Raw genomic sequence first — 21,751 nt, forward strand, 5'->3', positions numbered from 1 at the left:
CAGACCCTCAATCAAAGGCACCCCTCAAACTAAGGCAGACCGTCAAACTAAGGCAGACCCTCAATCTAAGGAAGCCCCTCAACCTAAGGCAGTCACTCAAACTATTGCGGCCCCACAAACTAAGGCACCCTCTCAAACCTCTGCAGCACCTCAAATTAAGGCAGCCCCGCAATCTAAGGCAGACCCTCAATCTAAGGCAGACCCTCAAACTAAGGCAGACCCTCAATCAAAGGCAGACCCTCAATCAAAGGCAGCCCCTCAAACTAAGGCAGACCGTCAAACTAAGGCAGACCCGAAATCTAATCCAGCTCCTTAAACTAAAGCAGCCCTGAAAATAATGCAGCCCCATAAACTGATGCAGCCCCTCAAACTAATGCTTCCCCTCAAACTAATGCAGAAGCTCAAACTAAGGCAGCCTCAAACTAACACAGACTCTCAAACTAATGCAGACCCTCTAACTAAGGCTGACCCTCAAACTTATGAAGCCCCTCAGACTAATGCATCTCCTCAAACTAATGCATCCCCTCGTAGTAAGGCAGCCCCTCATACTAAGGCAGAACCTCATAGTAAGGCAGCCCCTCAAACAAAGGCAGCCCATCAAACTAAGGCAGACCCTCAAACTAATGCAGACCCTCAAACTAAGGCACCCTCTCAAACCTCTGCAGCACCTCAAATTAAGGCAGCCCCGCAATCTAAGGCAGCCCCTCAATCTAAGGCAGCCCCTCAAACCAAGGAAGACCCTCATTCTAAGTCAGCCCCTTAATCTAAGGCAGCCCCTCAAGCAAAGGCATCCTCTCAACCTAAGGCAGCCCCTCAAACTTATGCAGCCCCTCAAACTAAGGCACTCTCTCAAACCTCTGCAGCACATCAAATTAAGGCAGCCCCTTAATCTATGACTGCCCGTCAGTCTAAGGCAGCGCCTCAAATCAAGGAAGACCCTCATTCTAAGTCAGCCCCTCAATCTAAGGCAGCCCCTCAACCAAAGGCAGCCTCTCAACCTAAGGCAGCCCCTCAAACCTCTGTAGCCCCTCAAACTAAGGCAAACTCTCAAACCTCTGCAGCACCTCAAATTAAGGCAGCCCCGCAATCTAAGGCAGCCCCTCAATCTAATGCAGCACCTCAATCCAAGGAAGACCATCATTCTAATTCAGCCCCTCAAACTAATGCAGACCCTCAAACTAAGGCACCCTCTCAAACCTCTGCAGCACCTCAAATTAAGGCAGCCCCGCAATCTAAGGCAGCCCCTCAATCTAAGGCAGCCCCTCAAACCAAGGAAGACCCTCATTCTAAGTCAGCCCCTTAATCTAAGGCAGCCCCTCAAGCAAAGGCATCCTCTCAACCTAAGGCAGCCCCTCAAACTTATGCAGCCCCTCAAACTAAGGCACTCTCTCAAACCTCTGCAGCACCTCAAATTAAGGCAGCCCCTTAATCTATGACTGCCCGTCAGTCTAAGGCAGCGCCTCAAATCAAGGAAGACCCTCATTCTAAGTCAGCCCCTCAATCTAAGGCAGCCCCTCAACCAAAGGCAGCCTCTCAACCTAAGGCAGACCCTCAAACCTCTGTAGCCCCTCAAACTAAGGCAAACTCTCAAACCTCTGCAGCACCTCAAATTAAGGCAGCCCCGCAATCTAAGGCAGCCCCTCAATCTAAGGCAGCACCTCAAACCAAGGAAGACCATCATTCTAATTCAGCCCCTCAAACTAATGCAGACCCTCAAACTAATGCAGCCCCTCAAACCTCTGCAGCCCCTCAAACCTCTGCAGCCCCTCAATCGAAGACAGCCCCTCAATCGGAGACAGACCCTCAATCAAAGGCAGACTCTCAATCAAAGGCAGACCCTCAGTCTAAGGCAGCACCTCCAGCCAGGGAAGACCCTCAATCTAAGGCAGCCCCTCAAACTAATGCAGACCTTCAAACTAATGCAGCCCCTCAAACTTATGCAGACCTTCAAACTAATGCAGCCCCTCAAGTAAGGCAGACCCTCAAACTAATGCAGCCTCTTAAACTAAAGCAGGCTCTGAATTGAATACAGCCCCTCAAACTAATGCAGCCCCTCAATCTAAGGCAGCACCTCTTACTAAGTTAGACGCTCAAAGTAATGCAGACACTCAAACTCATGCAGACCCTCAAACTAAAGCAGCCACTTAAACTAATGCAGTACCTCAAACTAATGCAGCCCGTCAAACAAAGGCAGACCCTCAAACTAAAGCAGCCCCTCAAACTAATGAAGCCCCTCAATCTAAGGCAGGCCCTCAGACAAAAGCAGACCCTCATACTAAAGCAGACCCTCAAACTAATGCAGACCCTCAAACTAATGCAATATCTCAAACTAATGCAGAACCTCAAACTAAGGCAACACTTGAAATGAGGCAGCCCCGCAATCTAAGGCGGCCCCTCAAACTTATCCAGAACCTCAATCTAATGCAGCCCGTCAAACTAATGCAGCCCCTCAACCTAAGGCAGCCCCTCCAACTAATGCAGACCCTCAAACTAAGGCAGCCTCTCAAACTAATGCAGACACTCAAACTAAGGCTGACCCTCAAACCTATGCAGCCCCTCAAATTAAAGCATCCCCTCAAATAAATAACTTCAGTCAAACTAATGACTTCACACAAACTAATGCAGCTCCTCAAAGTAATGCAGCCCCCCAAACTAATGCAGCCCCTCATACAAAGGCAGCCCCTCAAAATAATGCATCCCCTCAAACGAAGGCAGCCCCTCAAACTAAGGCACCCTCAAACTAATGCAGCCCCTCAAACGTATGCAGCGCGTAAACTTATGCAGCCCCTCAAACGAAGGCAGCCTCTCAAACTAATGCAGTCACTTAATCTAATGCAGCCCCTCAAACTAATGCAGACCCTCATACTAAAGCAGCCTCTCAAACTAATGCAGCCTCTCAAACTAATGCTGTCCCTTAATCTAATGCAGCCCCTCAAACTAATGCAGACCCTCATACTAAAGCAGCCTCTCAAACTATTGCAGACCCTCAACCTAAGGCAGCCCCTCAAACTAATGCAGACCCTCAAACTAAGGCAGCCTCTCAAACTAATGCAGACACTCAAACTAAGGCTGACCCTGAAAGCTATGCAGTCCCTCAAATTAAAGCAACCCCTCAAATATATAACTTCAGTCAAACTAATGACTTCACTCAAAGTAATGCAGCTCCTCAAAGTAATGCAGCCCCCCCAAACTATTGCAGCCCCTCATACACAGGCAGCCCCTCAAAATAATGCATCCCCTCAAACGAAGGCAGCCCCTCAAACTAAGGCACACTCAAACTAATGCAGCCCCTCAAACGTATGCAGCGCCTAAACTTATGCAGCCCCTCAAACGAAGGCAGCCTATCAAACTAATGCAGTCCCTTACTCTAATGCAGCCCCTCAAACTAATGCAGCTCCTCAAATTAAAGCAGCCCCTCAAATTAATGCAGCCTCTCAAATAAATAACTTCAGTCAAACTAATGACTTCACTCAAACTAATGCAGCTCCTCAAAATAATGCAGCCCCTCAGTCGAATGCATTCCCTCACACTAATGCAACCCCTCAAACTAAAGCAGCGCATCAATGTAATGCAGCATCTCAAATTAATAACTTCACTCAAACTAATGACTTCACTCAAACTAATGCAGCCCTTCAAACTAATGCAGCCCCTCAAATAAATAACTTCAGTCAAACTAATGACTTCACTCAAACGAATGCAGCCCCTCAAACTAATGCAACCCCTCGATATAATGTAGATCTGCAAACTAAGACAGCCCCTCTAACTGAGGCAGACTCTCAAACTAATTCAGGGCCTCAAACTAAGGCATCCCCTAAAACAAAGGCAGCCCCTCAAACTAATGCAGCCCCTCAACCGAATGCAGTACCTCAAACTAAGGCAGCCCCTCAAACTAAGGCAGCCTCTCAAACTAATGCAGCCCTTCAAAATAATGCATCCCCTCAAACTAATGCAGCCCCTCAACCGAATGCAGTACCTCAATCTAAGGCAGCCCCTCAAACTAAGGCAGCCCCTCAAACTTATGCAGCCCCTCAAACTAAGGCACCCCTCAAACTAATGCAGCCCCTCAAACGTATGCAGCGCCTAACCTTATGCAGTCCCTCAAACGAAGGCATCCTCTCAAGCTAATGCAGACCCTTAATCTAGTGCAGCTCCTCAAATTAAAGCAGCCCCTCAAATTAATGCGGCCTCTCAAATATATAACTTCACTCAAACTAATGACTTCACTCAAACTGATGCAGCTCCTCAAAATAATGCAGCCCCTCAATCGAATGCATCCCCTCAAACTAATGCATCCCCTCAAACAAAAGCAGCGCCTGAAGCTAAAGCAGCGCCTCAAACGAAGCCAGCCCCTCATACTCAGGCAGCCCCACAAACTAAGGCAGAGCCTCAAACTAAGGCAGCCCCGGAAACTAATGCAGACCCTCAATCTAAGGCAGCCTCTCAAACCTATGCAGCCCCTAAACTTAGAAAGCCCCACAATTTATGCAGCCCCTCAAACGAAGGCAGCCTCTCAAACTAATGCAGACCCTTAATCTAATGCAGCCTCTCAAATAAATTACTTCAGTCAAACTAATGACTTCACTCAAATTAATGCAACCCCTCAAACTAATGCAACCCATCGAAATAATGCAGATCCGAGAAACGAAGGCAACCCCTCAAACTAATTCAGGGCCTCAAACTAAGGCAGCCCCTCAAACAAAGGCAGCCCCTCAAACTAATGCAGCCCCTCAAACTAATGCAGTCACTCAAACTAATGCAGCCCCTCAAAATAATGCAGCCCCTCAAAGTAATGCATCCCCTCAAACGAAGTCAGCCCCTCAAACTAAGGCACCCCTTCAAACTAATGCAGTACCTCAAACGAATGCAGCCCCACAAATTAAGGCTGTCCCTTAAACTAAAGCAGCCCCTCAATCAAAAGCAGCCCCTCAATCTAATGCAGCCCCTCAAAATAATGCATCCCCGCAAAATAATGCATCCCCTCTAACTAAGGCACTCCTTCAAACTTATGCAGCCCCTCAAACTAAGGCAGCCTCTCAAACGAATGCAGAACCTTAATCTAATGCAGCTCCTCGAATTAAAGCAGCACCTCAAATTAATGCAGCTTCTCAAATAAGTAAATTCAGTCAAACTAATTACTTCACTCAAACTAATGCAGCTCCGCAAAATAATGCAGCCCCTCAATCTAATGCATCCCCACAAACTAATGCAACCCCTCAAACTAATGCATCCCCTCAAACCAAAGCAGCGCCTCAAACAAAGCCAGCCCCTCATACGAAGGCAACCCCTCAAACTAAGGCTGAGCCTCAAACTAAGGCAGCTCCTCAATCTAAGTCAGCACCTCAAACTAAGGCTGGCCCTCAGTTTAAGTCAGCACCTCAAACTAAGGCTGGCCCTCAATCTAAGGCAGCACCTCAAACTAAGGCTGGCCCTCAATCTAAGGCAGCACCTCAAACTGAGGCAGACCCTCAATCTAAGGCTGCCTCCCAAACAAAGGCAGCCTCTCAAACAAAGGCAGCCCCGCAAACTAATGCAGCCCCTCAATCTAAGGCAGCCTCTCAAACTTATGCAGCACCTCAAAAAAAGGCAGCCCCTCAAACTAAGTCATCCCCTGAAACTAATGCTGCCCCTTAAACTAAGGCAGACCCTCAAACTAAGGCAGACCCTCAATCAAAGGCAGACCCTCAATCAAAGGCAGCCCCTCAAACTAAGGCAGACCGTCAAACTAAGGCAGACCCTCAATCTAAGGAAGCCCCTCAAACTATAGCAGTCACTCAAACTAATGCGGCCCCTCAAACTAATGCAGCATCTCAAACTGAGGCAGCCGCTCAAACTAATGCAGCCCCTCAACCTAATGCAGTACCTCAATCTAAGGCAGCCCCTCAAACTAATGCAGCCCGCAAACTAATGCAGCATCTCAAACTGAGGCAGCCGCTCAAACTAATGCAGCCCCTCAACCTAATGCAGTACCTCAAACTAATGCAGCCCTTCAAAATAATGCATCCCCTAAAACGAAGGCAGCTCCTCAAACTAAGGCAGCCCCTCAAACTAAAGCAGCCCCTCAAACTAAGGCAGCCCCTCAAACTAAAGCAGCCCCTCAAACTGAGGCAGACGCTCAAACTAATGCAGCCCCTCAACCTAATGCAGTACCTCAATCTAAGGCAGCCCCTCAAACTAAGGCAGCCCGTCAAACTAATGCAGCCCTTCAAAATAATGCATCCCCTCAAACGAAGGCAGCCCCTCAAACTAAGGCACCCCTTCAAACTAAGGCAGCCTCTCAAACTTATGCAGCCCCTCAAACTAAGGCACCCCTCAAACTATTGCTGCCTCTTAAACTAAGGCAGACCCTCAAACTAAGGACCCCACAATCTAAGTCAGCCCCTCAAACTAATCCAGGCCCTCAATCTAAAACAGCCTCTCAAACTGAGGCAGTCCCTGAATCTAATGCAGCTCCTGAATCGAAGGCAGCTCCTCAAACTAAGTCAGGCCCTCAAACTCAGGCAACCCCTTAAATTAATGCAGCCTCTCAAACTGAGGCAGACCCTCAAACTAATGCAGCACCTCAAACTAAGGCAGCCCCTCAAACTAAAGCAGCCCCTCAAACTAATGCAGCCCCTCAAACTAAGGCAGACCCTCAAACTCAGGCAGACCCTCAATCAAAGGCAGACACTCAATCAAAGGCAGCCCCTCAAATTAAGGCAGACCGTCAAACTAAGGCAGACCCGAAATCTAATCCAGCTCCTGAAACTAAAGCAGCCCCTGAAAATAATGAAGCCCCTCAAACTAATGCAGCCCCTCAAACTAATGCAGCCCCATAAACTGATGCAGCCCCTCAAACTAATGCTTCCCCTCAAACTAATGCAGAAGCTCAAACCAAGGCAGCCTCAAACTAATACAGACTCTCAAACTAATGGAGACCCTCTAACTAAGGCTGACCCTCTAACTTATGAAGCCCCTCTGACTAATGCATCTCCTCAAACTAATGCATCCCCTCGTAGTAAGGCAGCCCCTCATACTAAGGCAGAACCTCATAGTAAGGCAGCCCCTCAAACAAAGGCAGCCCATCAAACTAAGGCAGACCCTCAAACTAATGCAGCCCCTCAAACTAAGGCACCCTCTCAAACCTCTGCAGCACCCCAAATTAAGGCAGCCCCGCAATCTAAGGCAGCCCCTCAATCTAAGGCAGCCCCTTAATCTAAGACAATCCCTCAATCTAAGGCAGCACCTCAAACCAAGGAAGACCCTCATTCTAAGTCAGCCCCTCTATCTAAGGCAGCCCCTCAAGCAAAGGCATCCTCTCAACCTAAGGCAGCCCCTCAAACTTATGCAGCCCCTCAAACTAAGGCACCCTCTCAAACCTCTGCAGCACCTCAAATTAAGGCAGCCCCGCAATCTAAGGCAGCCCCTCAATCTAAGACAGCACCTCAAACCAAGGAAGGCCATCATTCTAAGTCAGCCCCTCAAACTAATGCAGCCCCTCAAACCTCTGCAGCCCCTCAAACCTCCGCAGCCCCTCAATCGAAGACAGCCCCTCAATCGGAGACAGACCCTCAATCAAAGGCAGACTCTCAATCAAAGGCAGACCCTCAGTCTAAGGCAGCACCTCCAACCAGGGAAGACCCTCAATCTAAGGCAGCCCCTCAAACTAATGCTGACCTTCAAACTAATGCAGCCCCTCAAACTTATGCAGACCTTCAAACTAGTGCAGCCCCTCAATTAAGGCAGACCCTCAAACTAATGCAGCCTCTTAAACTAAGGCAGGCTCTGAATCGAATACAGCCCCTCAAACTAATGCAGCCCCTCAATCTAAGGCAGCACCTCTTACTAAGTTAGAGGTTCAAAGTAATGCAGACACTCAAACTCATGCAGTACCTCAAACTGATGCAGCCCCTCAAACAAAGGCAGACCCTCAAATTAAAGCAGCCCCTCAAACTAATGCAGTCCCTCAATCTAAGGCAGGCCCTCAGACAAAAGCAGACCCTCATACCAAAGCAGACCCTCAAACTAATGCGGACCCTCAAACTAATGCAGACCCTCAAACTACTGCAGACCCTCAAACTAATGAAATATCTCAAACTAACGCAGAACCTCAAACTAAGGCAGACCCTTGAACTGAGGCAGCCCCGCAATCGAAGGCGGCCCCTCAATCTAATGTAGCCCGTCAAACTAATGCAGCGCCTCAAACTAATGCAGACCCTCAACTAAGGCAGCCTCTCAAACTAATGCAGACACTCAAACTAAGGCTGACCCTCAAACCTATGCAGCCCCTCAAATTAAAGCATCCCCTCAAATAAATAACTTCAGTCAAACTAATGACTTCACTCAAACTAATGCAGCTCCTCAAAGTAATGCAGCCCCCCCCACACTAATGCAGCCCCTCATACAAAGGCAGCCCTTCAAAATAATGCAAAATAATGCATCCCCTCAAACGAAGGCAACCCCTCAAACTAAGGCACCCCTCAAACTAATGCAGCCCCTCAAACGTATGCAGCGCCTAAACTTATGCAGCCCCTCAAACGAAGGCAGCCTCTCAAACTAATGCAGACCCTTAATCTAATGCAGCTCCTCAAATTAAAGCAGCCCCTCAAATTAATGCAGCCTCTCAAATAAATAACTTCAGTCAAACTAATGAATTCACTCAAACTAATGCAGCTCCTCGCAGTAATGCAGCCCCTCAAACTAATGCAGCCTCTGAAATAAATACCTTCAGTCAAACTAATGACTTCACTCAAACCAATGCAGCCCCTCAAACTAATGCAGCCCCTCAAATAAATAACTTCATTCAAACTACTGACTTCACTCACATTAATGCAGCCCCTCAAACTAATGCAACCCCTCGATATAATGCAGATCTGCAAACTAAGACAGCCCCTCTAACTAAGGCAGACCCTCAAACTAATTCAGGGCCTCAAACTAAGGCATCCCCTAAAACAAAGGCAACCCCTCAAACTAATGCAGCCCCTCAACCGAATGCAGTACCTCAAACTAAGGCAGCCCCTCAAACTAAGGCAGCCCCTCAAACTAATGCAGCCCTTCAAAATAATGCATCCCCTCAAACGAAGGCAGCCCCTCAAACTAAGGCACCCCTTCAAACTTAGGCAGCCTCTCAAACTTATGTAGCCCCTCAAACTAAGGCACCCCTCAAACTAATGCAGCCCCTCAAACGTATGCAGCGCCTAACCTTATGCAGTCCCTCAAACGAAGGCAGCCTCTCAAGCTAATGCAGACCCTTAATCTAGTGCAGCTCCTCAAATTAAAGCAGCCCCTCAAATTAATGCTGCCTCTCAAATATATAACTTCAGTCAAACTAATGACTTCACTCAAACTAATGCAGCTCCTCAAAATAATGCAGCCCCTCAATCGAATGCATCCCCTCAAACTAATGCATCCCCTCAAACTAAAGCAGCGCCTGAAGCTAAAGCAGCGCCTCAAACTAAGCCAGCCCCTCATACTCAGGCAGCCCCACAAACTAAGGCAGAGCCTCAAACTAAGGCAGCCACGGAAACTAATGCAGACCCTCAATCTAAGACAGCCTCTCAAACCTATGCAGCCCCTAAACGTATAAAGCCCCACAATTTATGCAGCCCCTCAAACGAAGGCAGCCTCTCAAACTAATGCAGACCCTTAATCTAATGCAGCCTCTCAAATAAATTACTTCAGTCAAACTAATGACTTCACTCAAACTAATGCAGCTCCTCAAAGTAATGCAGCCCCTCAAATTAATGCAGCCCCTCAAATAAATAACTTCATTCAAACTACTGACTTCACTCAAATTGATGCAGCCCCTCAAACTAATGCAACCCATCGAAATAATGCAGATCCGAGAAACGAAGGCAACCCCTCAAACTAATTCAGGGCCTCAAACTAAGGCAGCCCCTTCTGAGCTCATGTCCTCCCTCCGTCTGAGCTCCTGTCCCGCCTCCACCTGAGCTCCTGTCCCCGTCCCCCTGAGCTTCTGCCCCCTTACCCTGAGCTCCTGCCCACTCCCCCTGAGCTCCTGAACCCCTCACCCCACCTCCTGTCCCCCTGACACTGAGCTCCTGTCCGCCTCCACCTGAGCTCCTGTCCCCCACCCCTGAGCTCCTGCCCCCTCTCCCACGAGCTCCTGTCGCCTCTCCCCTGAGCTCTTATACCCCTCCACCCGAGATTCTTCCCCCTACCCCGAACTTCTGTCCCCCTGAGCACATGACCCCTCTCCCCTTGTTCCTGTCCCCTCCGCTGTGCTCTTCCTTCCTGATCTCCTCTTCCCCCTCCCCTGAGCTCCTGTCCCCCTCCCCCTGAGCTCCCGTCCCCCCTTCATCTGAGATCCTGTTCCGCCTCCCTCAGACCTCCTGTCCCCGTCCCCCTGAACTCCTTCCACCTCCTCCTGAGCTCCTGTCCCACTCCTCCTGATCTCTTGTCCCCCCTCCGTCTGAGCTCCTGTCCCGCCTCCCCCTGACCTCCTGTCCCCATCCCCTTGAACTCCTCAGCTCCTGTCTCCCTCCTCCTGAGCTCTGGTCCCCCCTCCGTCAGAGCTCCTGTCCCGCCTCCCCCATGACTCCTGGCCCCTCCCCCTGAGCGCCTGCCCACTCCACCTGAGCTCTTGTCACCCTTCCATCTGCGCTCCTGTCCCGGCTCTCCCTGATCTCCTGTCCCCTTCCCCCTGAACTCCTGAGCTCCTGTCCCCCTCCTCCTGAGCTCTTGACCCCCCTCCGTCTGAACTCCTGTCTCGCCTCCCCCTGACTCTTAGACCCCTCACCCTGAGCTCCTGGCCCCCGGAACCTGAGCTCCTGTCCTCCCTCCGTCTGAGCTCCTGTCCCGCCTCCCTCTGAACTCCTGTCCCCGTCCCCCTGAGCACCTGTCCCCATCCCCCTGAGCTCCTGTCCCTCCCCTTGAGCTCCTGTCACCCTCCTCTGAGCTCTTGTCCCCCTTCCATGAGATCCTACCCGCCTCCCCTGAACTCCTGTCCCCCTCCCCTGAGCTCCTCTCTCCCACACCTCAGCTCCTTTCCCCTCCGCATTAGCGCTTGTCCCCTCTCCCTGAGCACTTGTCCCCATCTCCCCGAGCTTGTTTGCACCTCTCCTGAGCTCCTGTGCCCCTCTCATTGAGCGCCTGTCCACCTCCCCTGAGCTCCTGACCCCCCTCCATCTGAGCTCCTGTCCCGCCTCCCTCTGAACTCCTGACCCCGTCCTCCTGAGCGCCTGTCCCCATCCCCCTGAGCTCCTGTCCCTCACCCTGAGCTCCTGCCCCCCTCCCCTGAGCTCTTGTCCCCTCCCATGAGATCCTACCCGCCTCCCCTGAACTCCTGTCCCCCTCCCCTGAGCTCCTCTCTCCCACAACTCAGCTCCTTTCCCCTCTGCATTAGCGCTTGGCCCCTCTCCCTGAGCACTTGTCCCCGTCCCTCCCAGCTCGTTTGCACCTCTCCTGAGCTCCTGTGCCCCTCTCATTGAGCGCCTGTCCACCTCCCCTAAGCTCTTATCCCCTTCCCCCTGAGCTCCTGCCCCCTCCCCTGAGCACTTTTCAGCCCTCCCCTGAGCTCCTGCCCCCCCCCAGCTCCTGTCCCCCTCTCCTGATCTCTTGTCCTCCCTCTCCTGAGCTCCTGTCCCACTGAGCTCCCGTCCCCCTCCCCTGACCACCTCCCCCTTCCCCCTCAGCTCCTGTCCCCCTCCCCTGATCTCTTGTCCCCCTCTCCTGAGCTCCTGTCCCACTGAGCTCCTGCCCCCCCTCCCCTCAGCACCTCTCCCCTTCCCGCTGAGCTCCTGCACCCCTCCACTAAGCTCCTGTCTCCCTCCCCTGAGCTCGTGCCACCCTTACCCAGAGCCCTTATTCCCCTCCCCGCGAGCTCCGGTCTCCCTCACCCTGAGCTCTTTTGCCCCTTTCCTGAGCTACTGTCCTCCCTTCCCTGATCCCCTGTCTCCTCTCCCTGAACCCGCTCCCCTCGAGTTTCTGTCTCCCTCAACCTGAACGCTTGTTCCCCTCCCCTGAGCTCCTGTCCCCGGCCCCACGAGCTACTGCCCCCACACCCGAGCACCTGGCCCCCTCACCCTGAGCTCCTGTCCTCCTCCCCCTGAGCTCCTATCCCAATCCACTGAGCTCCTGTCGCCCCTCCTCCTGAGCTCCTGCCCCCTCCCCCTGAGCTCCTGGCTCCCTCCTCCTGAGCTCCTGTTCACCTCACCCTGAGCGCTTTAACCCCCCCCATGAGCTCCTGTCCACATCCACCTGAGCTCCTGTCCCCCTCACCTGAACCACTGTCCCCTCCCCCTGAGCCCTGTCGCCCCGACCTCCCGTCCCCCGAAACCAGAGCTCCCGTGAGCTCCTGTCCCCATTCGCTCGAGCTCCTGTCCTCCCCTGAGCTCCTGTCTCCCCAACCCTGAGCTCCTATCCCATCCTCATGAGCTCCTGGCCCCTCCCATGAGCTCCTGTCCCCCTCCACCTGCTCTTCTGTCCCCCTCCCCTGAGCTCCTGTTCCCCTCCCCTGAGCTTCTGTCCTTCCAGACGAACTCTTGTCCCCCTCCCCCCGAGATCCTGTCCCCCCTACCCTGAGCTCTTCTCTCCCACCATTGAGCTCCTGTGCCCCTCCCCCTGAGCGCCTGTCCAGCTCCCCTGAGCTCTTGTGCCCCATCCGCTGAGCTACTCTCCCCCAACCCCTGGAGCTCTTGTCCCCTCCCTGAGCACCTATCCCCTTACCCTGAGCTCCTGTCCGCCTCCCCTGATCTCTTGTCCCCCCTCTCCTGAGCTCCTGTCCCACTGAGATCCTGTCCCCCTGACCTGAGCGCCTCTCCCCTTCCCGCTGAGCTCCTGTCTCCCTTCCCTGATCACTTGTCCCCCCTCTCCTGAGCTCCTGTCCCACTGAGCTCCTGTCCCCCTGCCCTGAGCGCCTCTCCCCTTCCCGCTGAGCTCCTGTCTCCCTCCACTGAGCTCCTGCCCCCTCTCCTGAGCTCGTGCCACCCTTGCCCAGAGCTCTTATTCCTCTCCCCCAGAGCTCCTGTCCAAGTCTGCCTGAGCTCCTGTCCCCCTCCCCTGAGCCCATGTCCCCTCCTCCTGAGCCCTGTCACCCCGAGCCACTGTCTCCCTCAACCTGATCCCCTGCCCCTGAGCTGTTGTCCCCCTCCCCCGAGATACCGTCCCCCCTCCCCATAGCTCCTGTCCCCTACCCTAAGCCCCTGTCCCCTCCTCCTGAGCCCTGTCGCCCCGAGCCACAGTCTCCCTCAACCTGTTCCGCTGCCCCTGTGCTGTTGCCCCCTCCCCCGAGCTACTGTCCCCCCTCCCCTGAGCTCCTGTCACACACTCCTGAGCTCCTGTCCTCTCTCCCCTGAGCTCCTGTCGCCTCTCCTTTGACCTTTTGTCCCCCTCCCCCCGAGAACCTGTCCCCCTCCCCTGAGCTCCTGACCCCCCCTTAGCACTTGACCCCTCTCCCCGTGTTCCTGTCCCCTCCCCTGAGCTCTTCCCCCGATCTTCTCTTCCCCCTCCCCTGAGCTCCTGTCCCCTTCACCTGAGCTCCTGTCCACCTCCTCCTGAGCTCTTGTCCCCCTCTATCTGAGCTACTGAGTCCCTCACCCTGCCTCCTGTCCCCCTCACATGAGCTCCTGTCCCCCTCCACCTGAGCTCCTGCCTCCTCCCCCTGAGCTCCTCTCCCTATCCCCCTGAACTCCTGCCCCTCAACCTGAGCTCCTGCCCCCTCCTACTGAGCTCCTGACACCCTCACACTGAGCTCCTGTCCTCCTCCACCAGAGCTCCTGCCCCCTCCCCTGAGCTCATGACCCCCTGAGCTCTTGTCCCTCTCCACCCCATGCTCCTGTCCCCCTCGCCTTAGCTCCTATCTCCCTCCCCTGAGATCCTGCCCCCTGCCCCTGAGCTGTTGTACATCTCCCCCGAGCTACTGTCCCCCTCCGCAGAGCTCATGTTCCGCATCCTTGAGCTCCTGTCCCCTCTCCCCTGAGCTCCTGTCGCCTCTCGCCTGAGCTTTTGTCCCGCTCCCCCCGAGATTATGTCCATCTCTCCTGAGCTCCTGTTTCCCCTGAACACTTGACCCCTCTCCCCGTGTTCCTGTCCCCGTCCCCCTGAGCTCCTGGCCCCCTCACCCTGAGCTCCTGCCCCCTCAACTTGATCTCCTGTCCCCTCCACATGAGCTCCTGTCTCCTCTCCATCTGAGCTCCTGTCCCGCCTCCCTCTGAACTCCTGTCCCCGTCCTCCTGGGCTCCTGTTCCCCCCCTCCCGTCTGAGCTCCTGTCCCGCCTCCCCCTTAGCTCCTGTCCCCGTACCCCTGAGCTCCTGCCGCTTCCCCGTAAGCTTCTGTCCTTCCCCTACTGAGCTCCTGACCCTCACCCTGCCACCTGTCCCCCTCACACTGAGCTCCTGTCCCCCTCCACATGAGCTCCTGCCCCTCCACCTGAGCTCCTGTCCCCCACCCCTGAGCACCTGCACCCTCTCCCCTGAGATCCTGCCCCTCCCCCTGAGCTCCTGACCCCTCCTCCTGAGCACCTGTCCCCCCATCTGAGCTCCAGTCCCGCCTCACCCTGGGCTCCTGTCCCCGTACCCCTGAGCTCCTGTCCTCCGGCCCAGGAGTTCCTACCCCCTCCATTGAGCTCTTGACCACCACCCCCGAGATCCTGTCCCCCTCCCCTGAGCTCCTGTCCCACTTGCTCGGAGCCCATATCACCCTCCCTCCGAGCACCTCTCCCCACCCCCGAGCTCCTGTCCCACCTCTCTGAGCTCCTGCCCTCCTTGCCATGAGCTCCTGTCCCCCTCCCCTGAGCTCCTGTCCCACGAGCTCCTGTCCCACTCCCCTGACCTCCTGCCCCCTTGCCCAGAGCTCTGTCCCCCTCCCGCAAGGTTCTCTCCACCTCCCCTGAGCTCCTGCCCCCCTCCTGTACCCTCCCCTGAGCTCCTGTTCCCCCCGAGCTCTTGTTCCCCTCCACTGAGCTCTTGTCCTCCACTCCCGAGATCGTGTCCCCCTCCCCTGACTTCCTATCCCCCTCCCCTGAGCTGCTGTCCTTCTCCCCCGAGATCCTGCCCCCTCCCCTGAGCTCATGTCCCACTTGCCCTGAGCCCTTATCCCCCTCCTTCCTAGCTCCACTTCCCAACCCCCGAGCTCCTGTCCCACTCCTCTGAGCTCCTGTCCCACTTGCACTGAGCTCTTGACCCCCCTCCCCTGAGCTCCTGTCCCATTGAGCTCCTGTTCCCCTACCCTGAGCTCCTGCCCCCCTTGCCCAGAGCTTTGACCCCCACCCCCGAGCTCCTCTCCACCTGCATTGAACTCCTGTCCCCGTCCTGTCGAACTCCTGTATCCCTCCCCCGAGCTCCTGTCCCACCCCACCTAGCTCCTGACCCCCCTAACTCTTGTACTCCTCCCCCCGTGCGCTTGTCCCCTCCGCTGAGCTCTTCCCCCCTGAGCTCCTGTCCCCCCTCCACTGAGCTCTTGTCCCCCTCCCCCTGATCTCTTGTCCCCCACCCCATGAACTCTTGTCCCCCACACCTGAGCTCCTGCCCCCTCCCCTGTGCTCCTGTCCCCCTCCCTTGAACTCCTGTCCCCCTCCCCCGAGCTCCTGTCCCTTCCCCCTGAGCTCCTGTCCCTCTCCACTGAGCTCTTGCCCCCTCCCCAGAACTGCTGTCCCCTTCCCCCCGAGCTCATGTCCCCTTCCACCCGAGCCCCTTTCCCCCAAGCTCCTGTCCCCTTCCCTCTGAGCTGCTGTGCCCTCCCCTCGAGCCCCTGTCTGCCTGAGCCCCTATCCCCCTTCCCCCGATCGCCTGTCCCCTCCCCGCCTGTCCCGTTGAGCTCCTGTCCCCCTCTCCCGAACTACTTTCCCTCTTCCACCAAACTCCTGACCCCTTCACCCAAGCGAAAGAGGGAAACTGCCTGATTGAGACAGACAGAGTAGGAGAGCAAGCGATGAACAGTGGGCGAATAAGTTAATAGAGGAATAGAGGGTGGCGTGACAGTTGGAGAGACAGAGCATGAGCGATTGAAAGAGAGAGAGAAGGGGCATGAGAGAGAGAATCAAAAATAGGAAGAGAGAGCAGGCGATGGGAATGAGAGAGAAAGAGAGAGAGTCAAAATCAGAGCGAGTGTAATGAATGTCACACTGACAGAGCATGAGAGAGCGAGAGTTTGAGGGACAGAGAGAGACTGAAGGAATGAGACAAAGTGGAAAAGTGAGAGGGACTGAAAGTCCGATAGACAAAGCATGAGAAAGAGAGAGAATGATGGGAATGTGAGAGGAAGAGAGAGAGAGACAATTGGAATGTGGGAGAATGCGTACCGAAAGTTACACTGGCAGAGCACGAGAGAACGAAAGGCAGAGTGAGAGAGAGAGAGAGAAAGAGCGAGACATTCAGAGATTGAGACAGACAGGGACTGAGAGCGAGTGGGAATGAGAGAGAGGATGAGAGACAGAGAGAAAGAGCGGAATGGGAGAGCAAAAGAGGCAGAACTAAAATGCAACAGACAGAGCATGAAACAGAGACAGACAGACAGATAGGGCCGCAGGGGGGAGAGACTGAGAGAGAGAGAATGAGCGTCATACTGACCGAGCATGTGTGTGTGTCAGACCGAGATAGAGAGAGAAAGAGCGAGAGAGAGAGGCAGAGGGAGAGAGAGACAGAGAAAGAGAGGGGGAGAGAGAGACAGAGAGAGAGAGAGAGGGAGAGAGAGAGACAGACAGACAGAGAGAGAGAGATAGAGACAGAGAGAACGGTACAGACAGACAGGGAAACTGAGAGAGAGAAAACGAGAGGGTGAATGAGTGATGCAGGCAGCGCACGAAAGAGAGAGACAGACAGTGAATGAAAAACAGTCAACCCGACAAACAGGGATGAGAGAGCGACATAGAGACCCGGAATAATACTCTGGGGCATGAAATCTATACCCACAATGGCACCTGATGATATTTAATTTCAATTCATTAATTAATATTAACCTGGAATTGGAAGATCGCCTCAGCAATGAACCTCTCATTGATTGTTATAAAATTCCATCTGGTTCACTAATGCCCTTTAGAAAAGGAAATCTGCTGGTCTGCCCTAGGAATGTTTCAGCGGGATAGACAGAGCATGCAAGAGAGAGACTCTGTGACAGGGAAGAAAGGTGGTGTGAATGAGAGCATGATTGACAGAGAAAATGTGCGAGATGGAGAGCTGGAATGAGCAGAAGGGAGAAGGGAATGACAGTCCGACAGAGCATGAGAAAATGATGGAATGAGCAAAGAGGAGAGAGGGAAGGCAAGAGAAACAGGCAGTGAATGAAAGAGATGGACAACGATTGAGAGTAGAACAGGCAGTACGAGAGAGAGAATGAGAGGGACTGAGACCCGAACAATCAGACATACAAAGAGAGATCTGGAGCTGTTTTAGTTCAATGTGAGGGTTTGAGCTGTGTGAAGAATTGACCTGTGTCACTGGTTCATTTCCCAGTCCCAGGTGGAGCCTATGAGCGGGATCAGATATTTGCAAACTGCAGTAATGTTGCCGACAAGGACTTGGAGTTGAAGATTTTTAATCAGTAAAACAGGTCACCTCGTCAAATCAGTTCTATCCTGGATTAACCTGTCAATGGACAGGGAACAAAGGGAGCAGATTGAGAGACATCTCAAAGTGTTACAGACTCAGTGGGTGAAGCAAACTGCTGATCTGGGGTGCTTCTGGGTGGGAGGGGACTCAGTCCCAATTACAAACCCTCCTCCCTCACGCTCTCCAGGGGAAGGGATATCTCTCCGCCTGTTGTGTGTGGGTTGTGTGCTCTCAGTGTCTCTTTGTCTCCACCTTTATCAATTAAATTCTTTCACTTTCTCAGCGGGATTTGTTTGTGATGGGTTGTTTCTGAGAGAATATCAGAATAACCGAGAGAGGAAGGTCTTGGATCTCCGTGTACCTTTTCTTATGAATATCTTGCTTTGATTTATCTAAATTCTTCTCTTCCCTCTCTTCCTGGTGACATTTCTTTTACTTTGATAACTGTAATGATAAGATGCTTAAAGGGAATGAAAGAGATTTGGGATGAAATTTTTATTGGACAGGATCTTCCTCTGCTTTGGTCAAAGACCTACACCCTGAGGCAGCAATCGATGGGACTCTGTTTGTTTGTGTCTGATAATTATACCATTGGTGAATTTTCTCTCCCAGACCCTGGGGTTCATCGCCTCGGTTACATGTGCTCCTGTTGGATTTCGGTCCTTGAGTTTGAAAGGGGTTTAAAGCTTCGGTTAATTTAAACCTGGCCTTTCAATATGCCACAAACATGTTAATCCACGATGCATGTGGACCCCGACAGTGTTCACCCCGACAGAGACGAGATCGAAGTCATCAATGAGAACCCATGTGAATGTTTCTTACAATTTTTGAATAATTCTTCTGTTTCCGGACAATTGACTGAAGTCAATGCTTAAGGGATATGCACGGAGTGCGACCATTTTAAGTAATTGTACACTGCGACCATTTTTAGTGATATGCACTGCGGACATTTTAAGTGATATATATGTCAAACATTTTAATTGATATGCATTGCGTCCATTTAAAGTGATTTGCAGTGCGACCATTTTAATTGACAGGCAGAGTGACCATTTTAGGTGATATGCTGTGCGGCCATTTTAAATGATATGCAGTGTGACCATTTAAGTGATATACTGCGCGGCCACTTAAAGTGAAAGGCACTGTGTCCATTTTATGTGATATGCAGTACGGCAATATTAAGCAATATGCAGTGTGACCATGTTAATTAACATGCAATGCAACCACTTTAAGTAATAAGTACTGTGATCATTTATAGTGATATGCTGTACAAATATGTGATGCGATTTTCAGTGTGGACAATCTTAAACGATATGGAGTGCAATCCTTGTGAGTGATATGTACTGCGGCCATTTTAAGTGATATGCAGTGAAACAATTTTGAGTGATCTTTCAAGTGTTGGATAAGTGGTTTATTTTTAAAGGCTTCATCGTCAAACTGAAGAAACTTTGGACCAGTTTTTTTATTCAAAGGAGAACTGAAATAATTGGTATGGCAGCAATGTTTACTGGTTGTTACATGACTCCCAAATTGTTTAAAAATGGAGCAGAAGCCCTTGCAACACGGGATGTTGTGGGCAGATAAGCGACAGGTGTCTCTTGATAGGACATGCCTGGAGCAGCAGCGGGCGCCTGAAAGGACAGCAAAACTCACAACTTTTCGTTGTAGAGTCACTGCGGTTTACTTTCTGGAATGAGAAAAAGTTAGCCTGTCGCTGAAGATGTGTCAATTAAGGGGAGAAGATGACAACCCTGCTTGTTTTCTAGCAACTCTCTAAAAGACACGGAGAAGTCCACTGTGGCAATTCATGTCGTCTCCGATCTTTGAAAAAAGCCTGCCGACCTACTTCTCAATGCCACCTGAGAAGAACTGTTCTAAACGATCCCAGCGACTCATCTATGTTTACTCAGAAGTTAGTCTGTATGTCAGTATTCGAACACAATACAGCTATCTCATCTACTGTTTTCATAAGAAATGAGCAAATATTCAATCCAAATGTTTTTGTCTGTAACAGAGATATGAATCGCAAAAAAAAATACCTTTTTATTTTTGGGGTTAACCAGTTTATGGATGTATGTGCCTGTATGAGTGTGAGGGGCTAAGGTTAAAAAGTGGCTTTCAAATTTCAATTTGTGTGATTATGTTTTACTTCATTACTGGTTGAGACTTATTTTTAATAAACAGATAATTTTGTTGAAAGTTAAAGAAAACTGACCAGAGTGTTCTATTCTGAGGAAAATAGAGTATAAGATTGACAAAGTGGGAACATTTAAAATATATGCTGTGACCTGTGGAGAAGTGGGACTCGAGTAAACTGTTCAGTCCTCCCGCCTTTATTATAACACAGGTCAGAGGCTGATAATTCTGTGGCGAGTCACTCACCTCCTGTCACCCCAATGTCTGTCCACCATCGACAAGGCACAAGTCAGGAGTGTGATGGAATACTCTCCACTTGCCTGGATTGGTGCAGCTCCAACAGCACTCAAGAAGCTCGACACCATCCAGGACAAAGCAGTCCAATTAATTGGCACCCCATCGACAAATATTCACTCCCTCCACCATCGACGCACAGTGGCAGCAGTGTGTACCAACTACAAGATGCACTGCAGTAATTCACCAAGGCTCCATAGACAGCATCTTCCAAACCCGCAAGCACAACCACCTGGAAGGACAAAGACACTAGATGCATGGACACACTACAACCAGCAAGTTCCTCTCGAAGCCACTAAGCATCCTGACTTGGAATTATGTCGCTGTTCCTTCACTGTTGTTGCGTCAAACCCTGGAATGCCCTTCAAAAGAATGCTGTGTCTGGACCTGCCCCACATGGAATGCAGCTTCGAACAGCACTGTTATATTAGCGACACCACAAGGACTGCAGCCGTCATGTTGAAAGTTCACCCCCACCTTCACAAGAGCAATTAGGGATGGGCAGTAAATACCACCCTGCTCTGTTACCAAAGCGACAGGCCTCGACCGTGGCCTGCCACCATAGCAACAGGACGCCCCATCGTACTGTCACCACAGTGACAGGCCCTGCTCCCTGTACTGTCACCAAGACGACAAGACACCTCTCCTGGCTGCTGGAAATAGTTATTTAGTGATTTAGTTTCTCTCATCAATGAATTAATTCAACAACTGGGTAAAGGGATATTTCAGCACATTCTTCAACTGCTCTCTAAACTGAGTCTGGGTCACGGCATAAATCGCAGTGTTTGTGCAGCAACTCAGGAGCTGCAGCATGAAGCCCAATTCCTGCAGAAAACGCGGTGGAATTGCAGACAAAGACACCGACGTCAAATTCCACACCCGTGTCCATATGGAAAGCACCATTAACGCTGTCCACAACAGAATGAAATTGGCCGAGATAACTAGCAGTAAAATAATGGACTTCCTTCGGCTCTCCATCTGTGCGTCTCGGCGAGTCTCCCCAGTGCTGTGAGCCCGGAGTCTGCTGCGTGCTCTGCTGCTCACTAAAATGTGTCTGACGGTGAGAGCATTGAGCAGCAGAATCACCACAAATGGGAGCCCCGGGGTTAGAATGTGATGGAGGAATTCGATTGTTACCCAGACACGAGACATCTGAACATCCCCTGTTACAAAACAAAACCAGGGGAGATTCCCCAGCCAATACCGATCTGATAACATAAAATACCAGAAGATGTTCTTTAAACAGCTCAGCACAGTCACCGTTCCCAGAGCCACAGCAGCAGTTTTCTCGCTGCAATATTTACATTTCAGCTTCTGGCAACAAATAGCTACAAATCGATCAAAGGTGAAAGTGACAGTGAACCAGACAGAACAGTCTGTGGCTGCGTAAAGCAGGACAGCGTGGATATTACACACAGGGATGTAATACAGGAACCGAAACTGTTCCCAATAAACAATGGGAATGTGTCTCAATATCAGGTCCAGGATAATGACCAGTAGATCCGCCGCTGACATGGCCACCAGGTAGCGAGTGACACATTTGGAGAGACCGCACTTCCTCTGAGACAGGACCCCAATCGTCAGCAAGTTAACTGTGAGGAAGGGAAATAAACAGAGAAATTATACATCAGGTTGGAGCAAAGTTACCAGTTTGATTGAGAACATTTTGAGATTTACAAATATGTCACTGCATCCAATGATATGCTGAAATGATTGGACCTGAAATAACAAAAGGGAAGGTCTGCGATACGATGGAAGACAGGGGAGATGAAATGACTAAAGGGCGTTATTGAAATTATTAAGCTCAATGCTAATCATAATCCTACCCTCCCTCCTTTCCTTT

The 21,751-nt window shown here is 51.7% G+C and overlaps 1 protein-coding gene across 1 annotated transcript; it reads right to left on the bottom strand.

Moving 5' to 3' along the window:
* Positions 1–20,604: 20,604 nt before the first annotated feature.
* Positions 20,605–21,492, bottom strand: LOC137366181 (probable G-protein coupled receptor 139). The gene has a single exon (XM_068028170.1). The coding sequence runs from the start codon at positions 21,421–21,423 to the stop codon at positions 20,605–20,607; it is 819 nt and encodes a 272-aa protein (XP_067884271.1). The 5' UTR covers positions 21,424–21,492.
* Between the last annotated feature and the right edge of the window lie 259 nt (positions 21,493–21,751).

Source organism: Heterodontus francisci, unplaced genomic scaffold, assembly GCF_036365525.1.
Source record: "Heterodontus francisci isolate sHetFra1 unplaced genomic scaffold, sHetFra1.hap1 HAP1_SCAFFOLD_319, whole genome shotgun sequence".
Lineage (NCBI taxonomy): Eukaryota > Metazoa > Chordata > Chondrichthyes > Heterodontiformes > Heterodontidae > Heterodontus > Heterodontus francisci.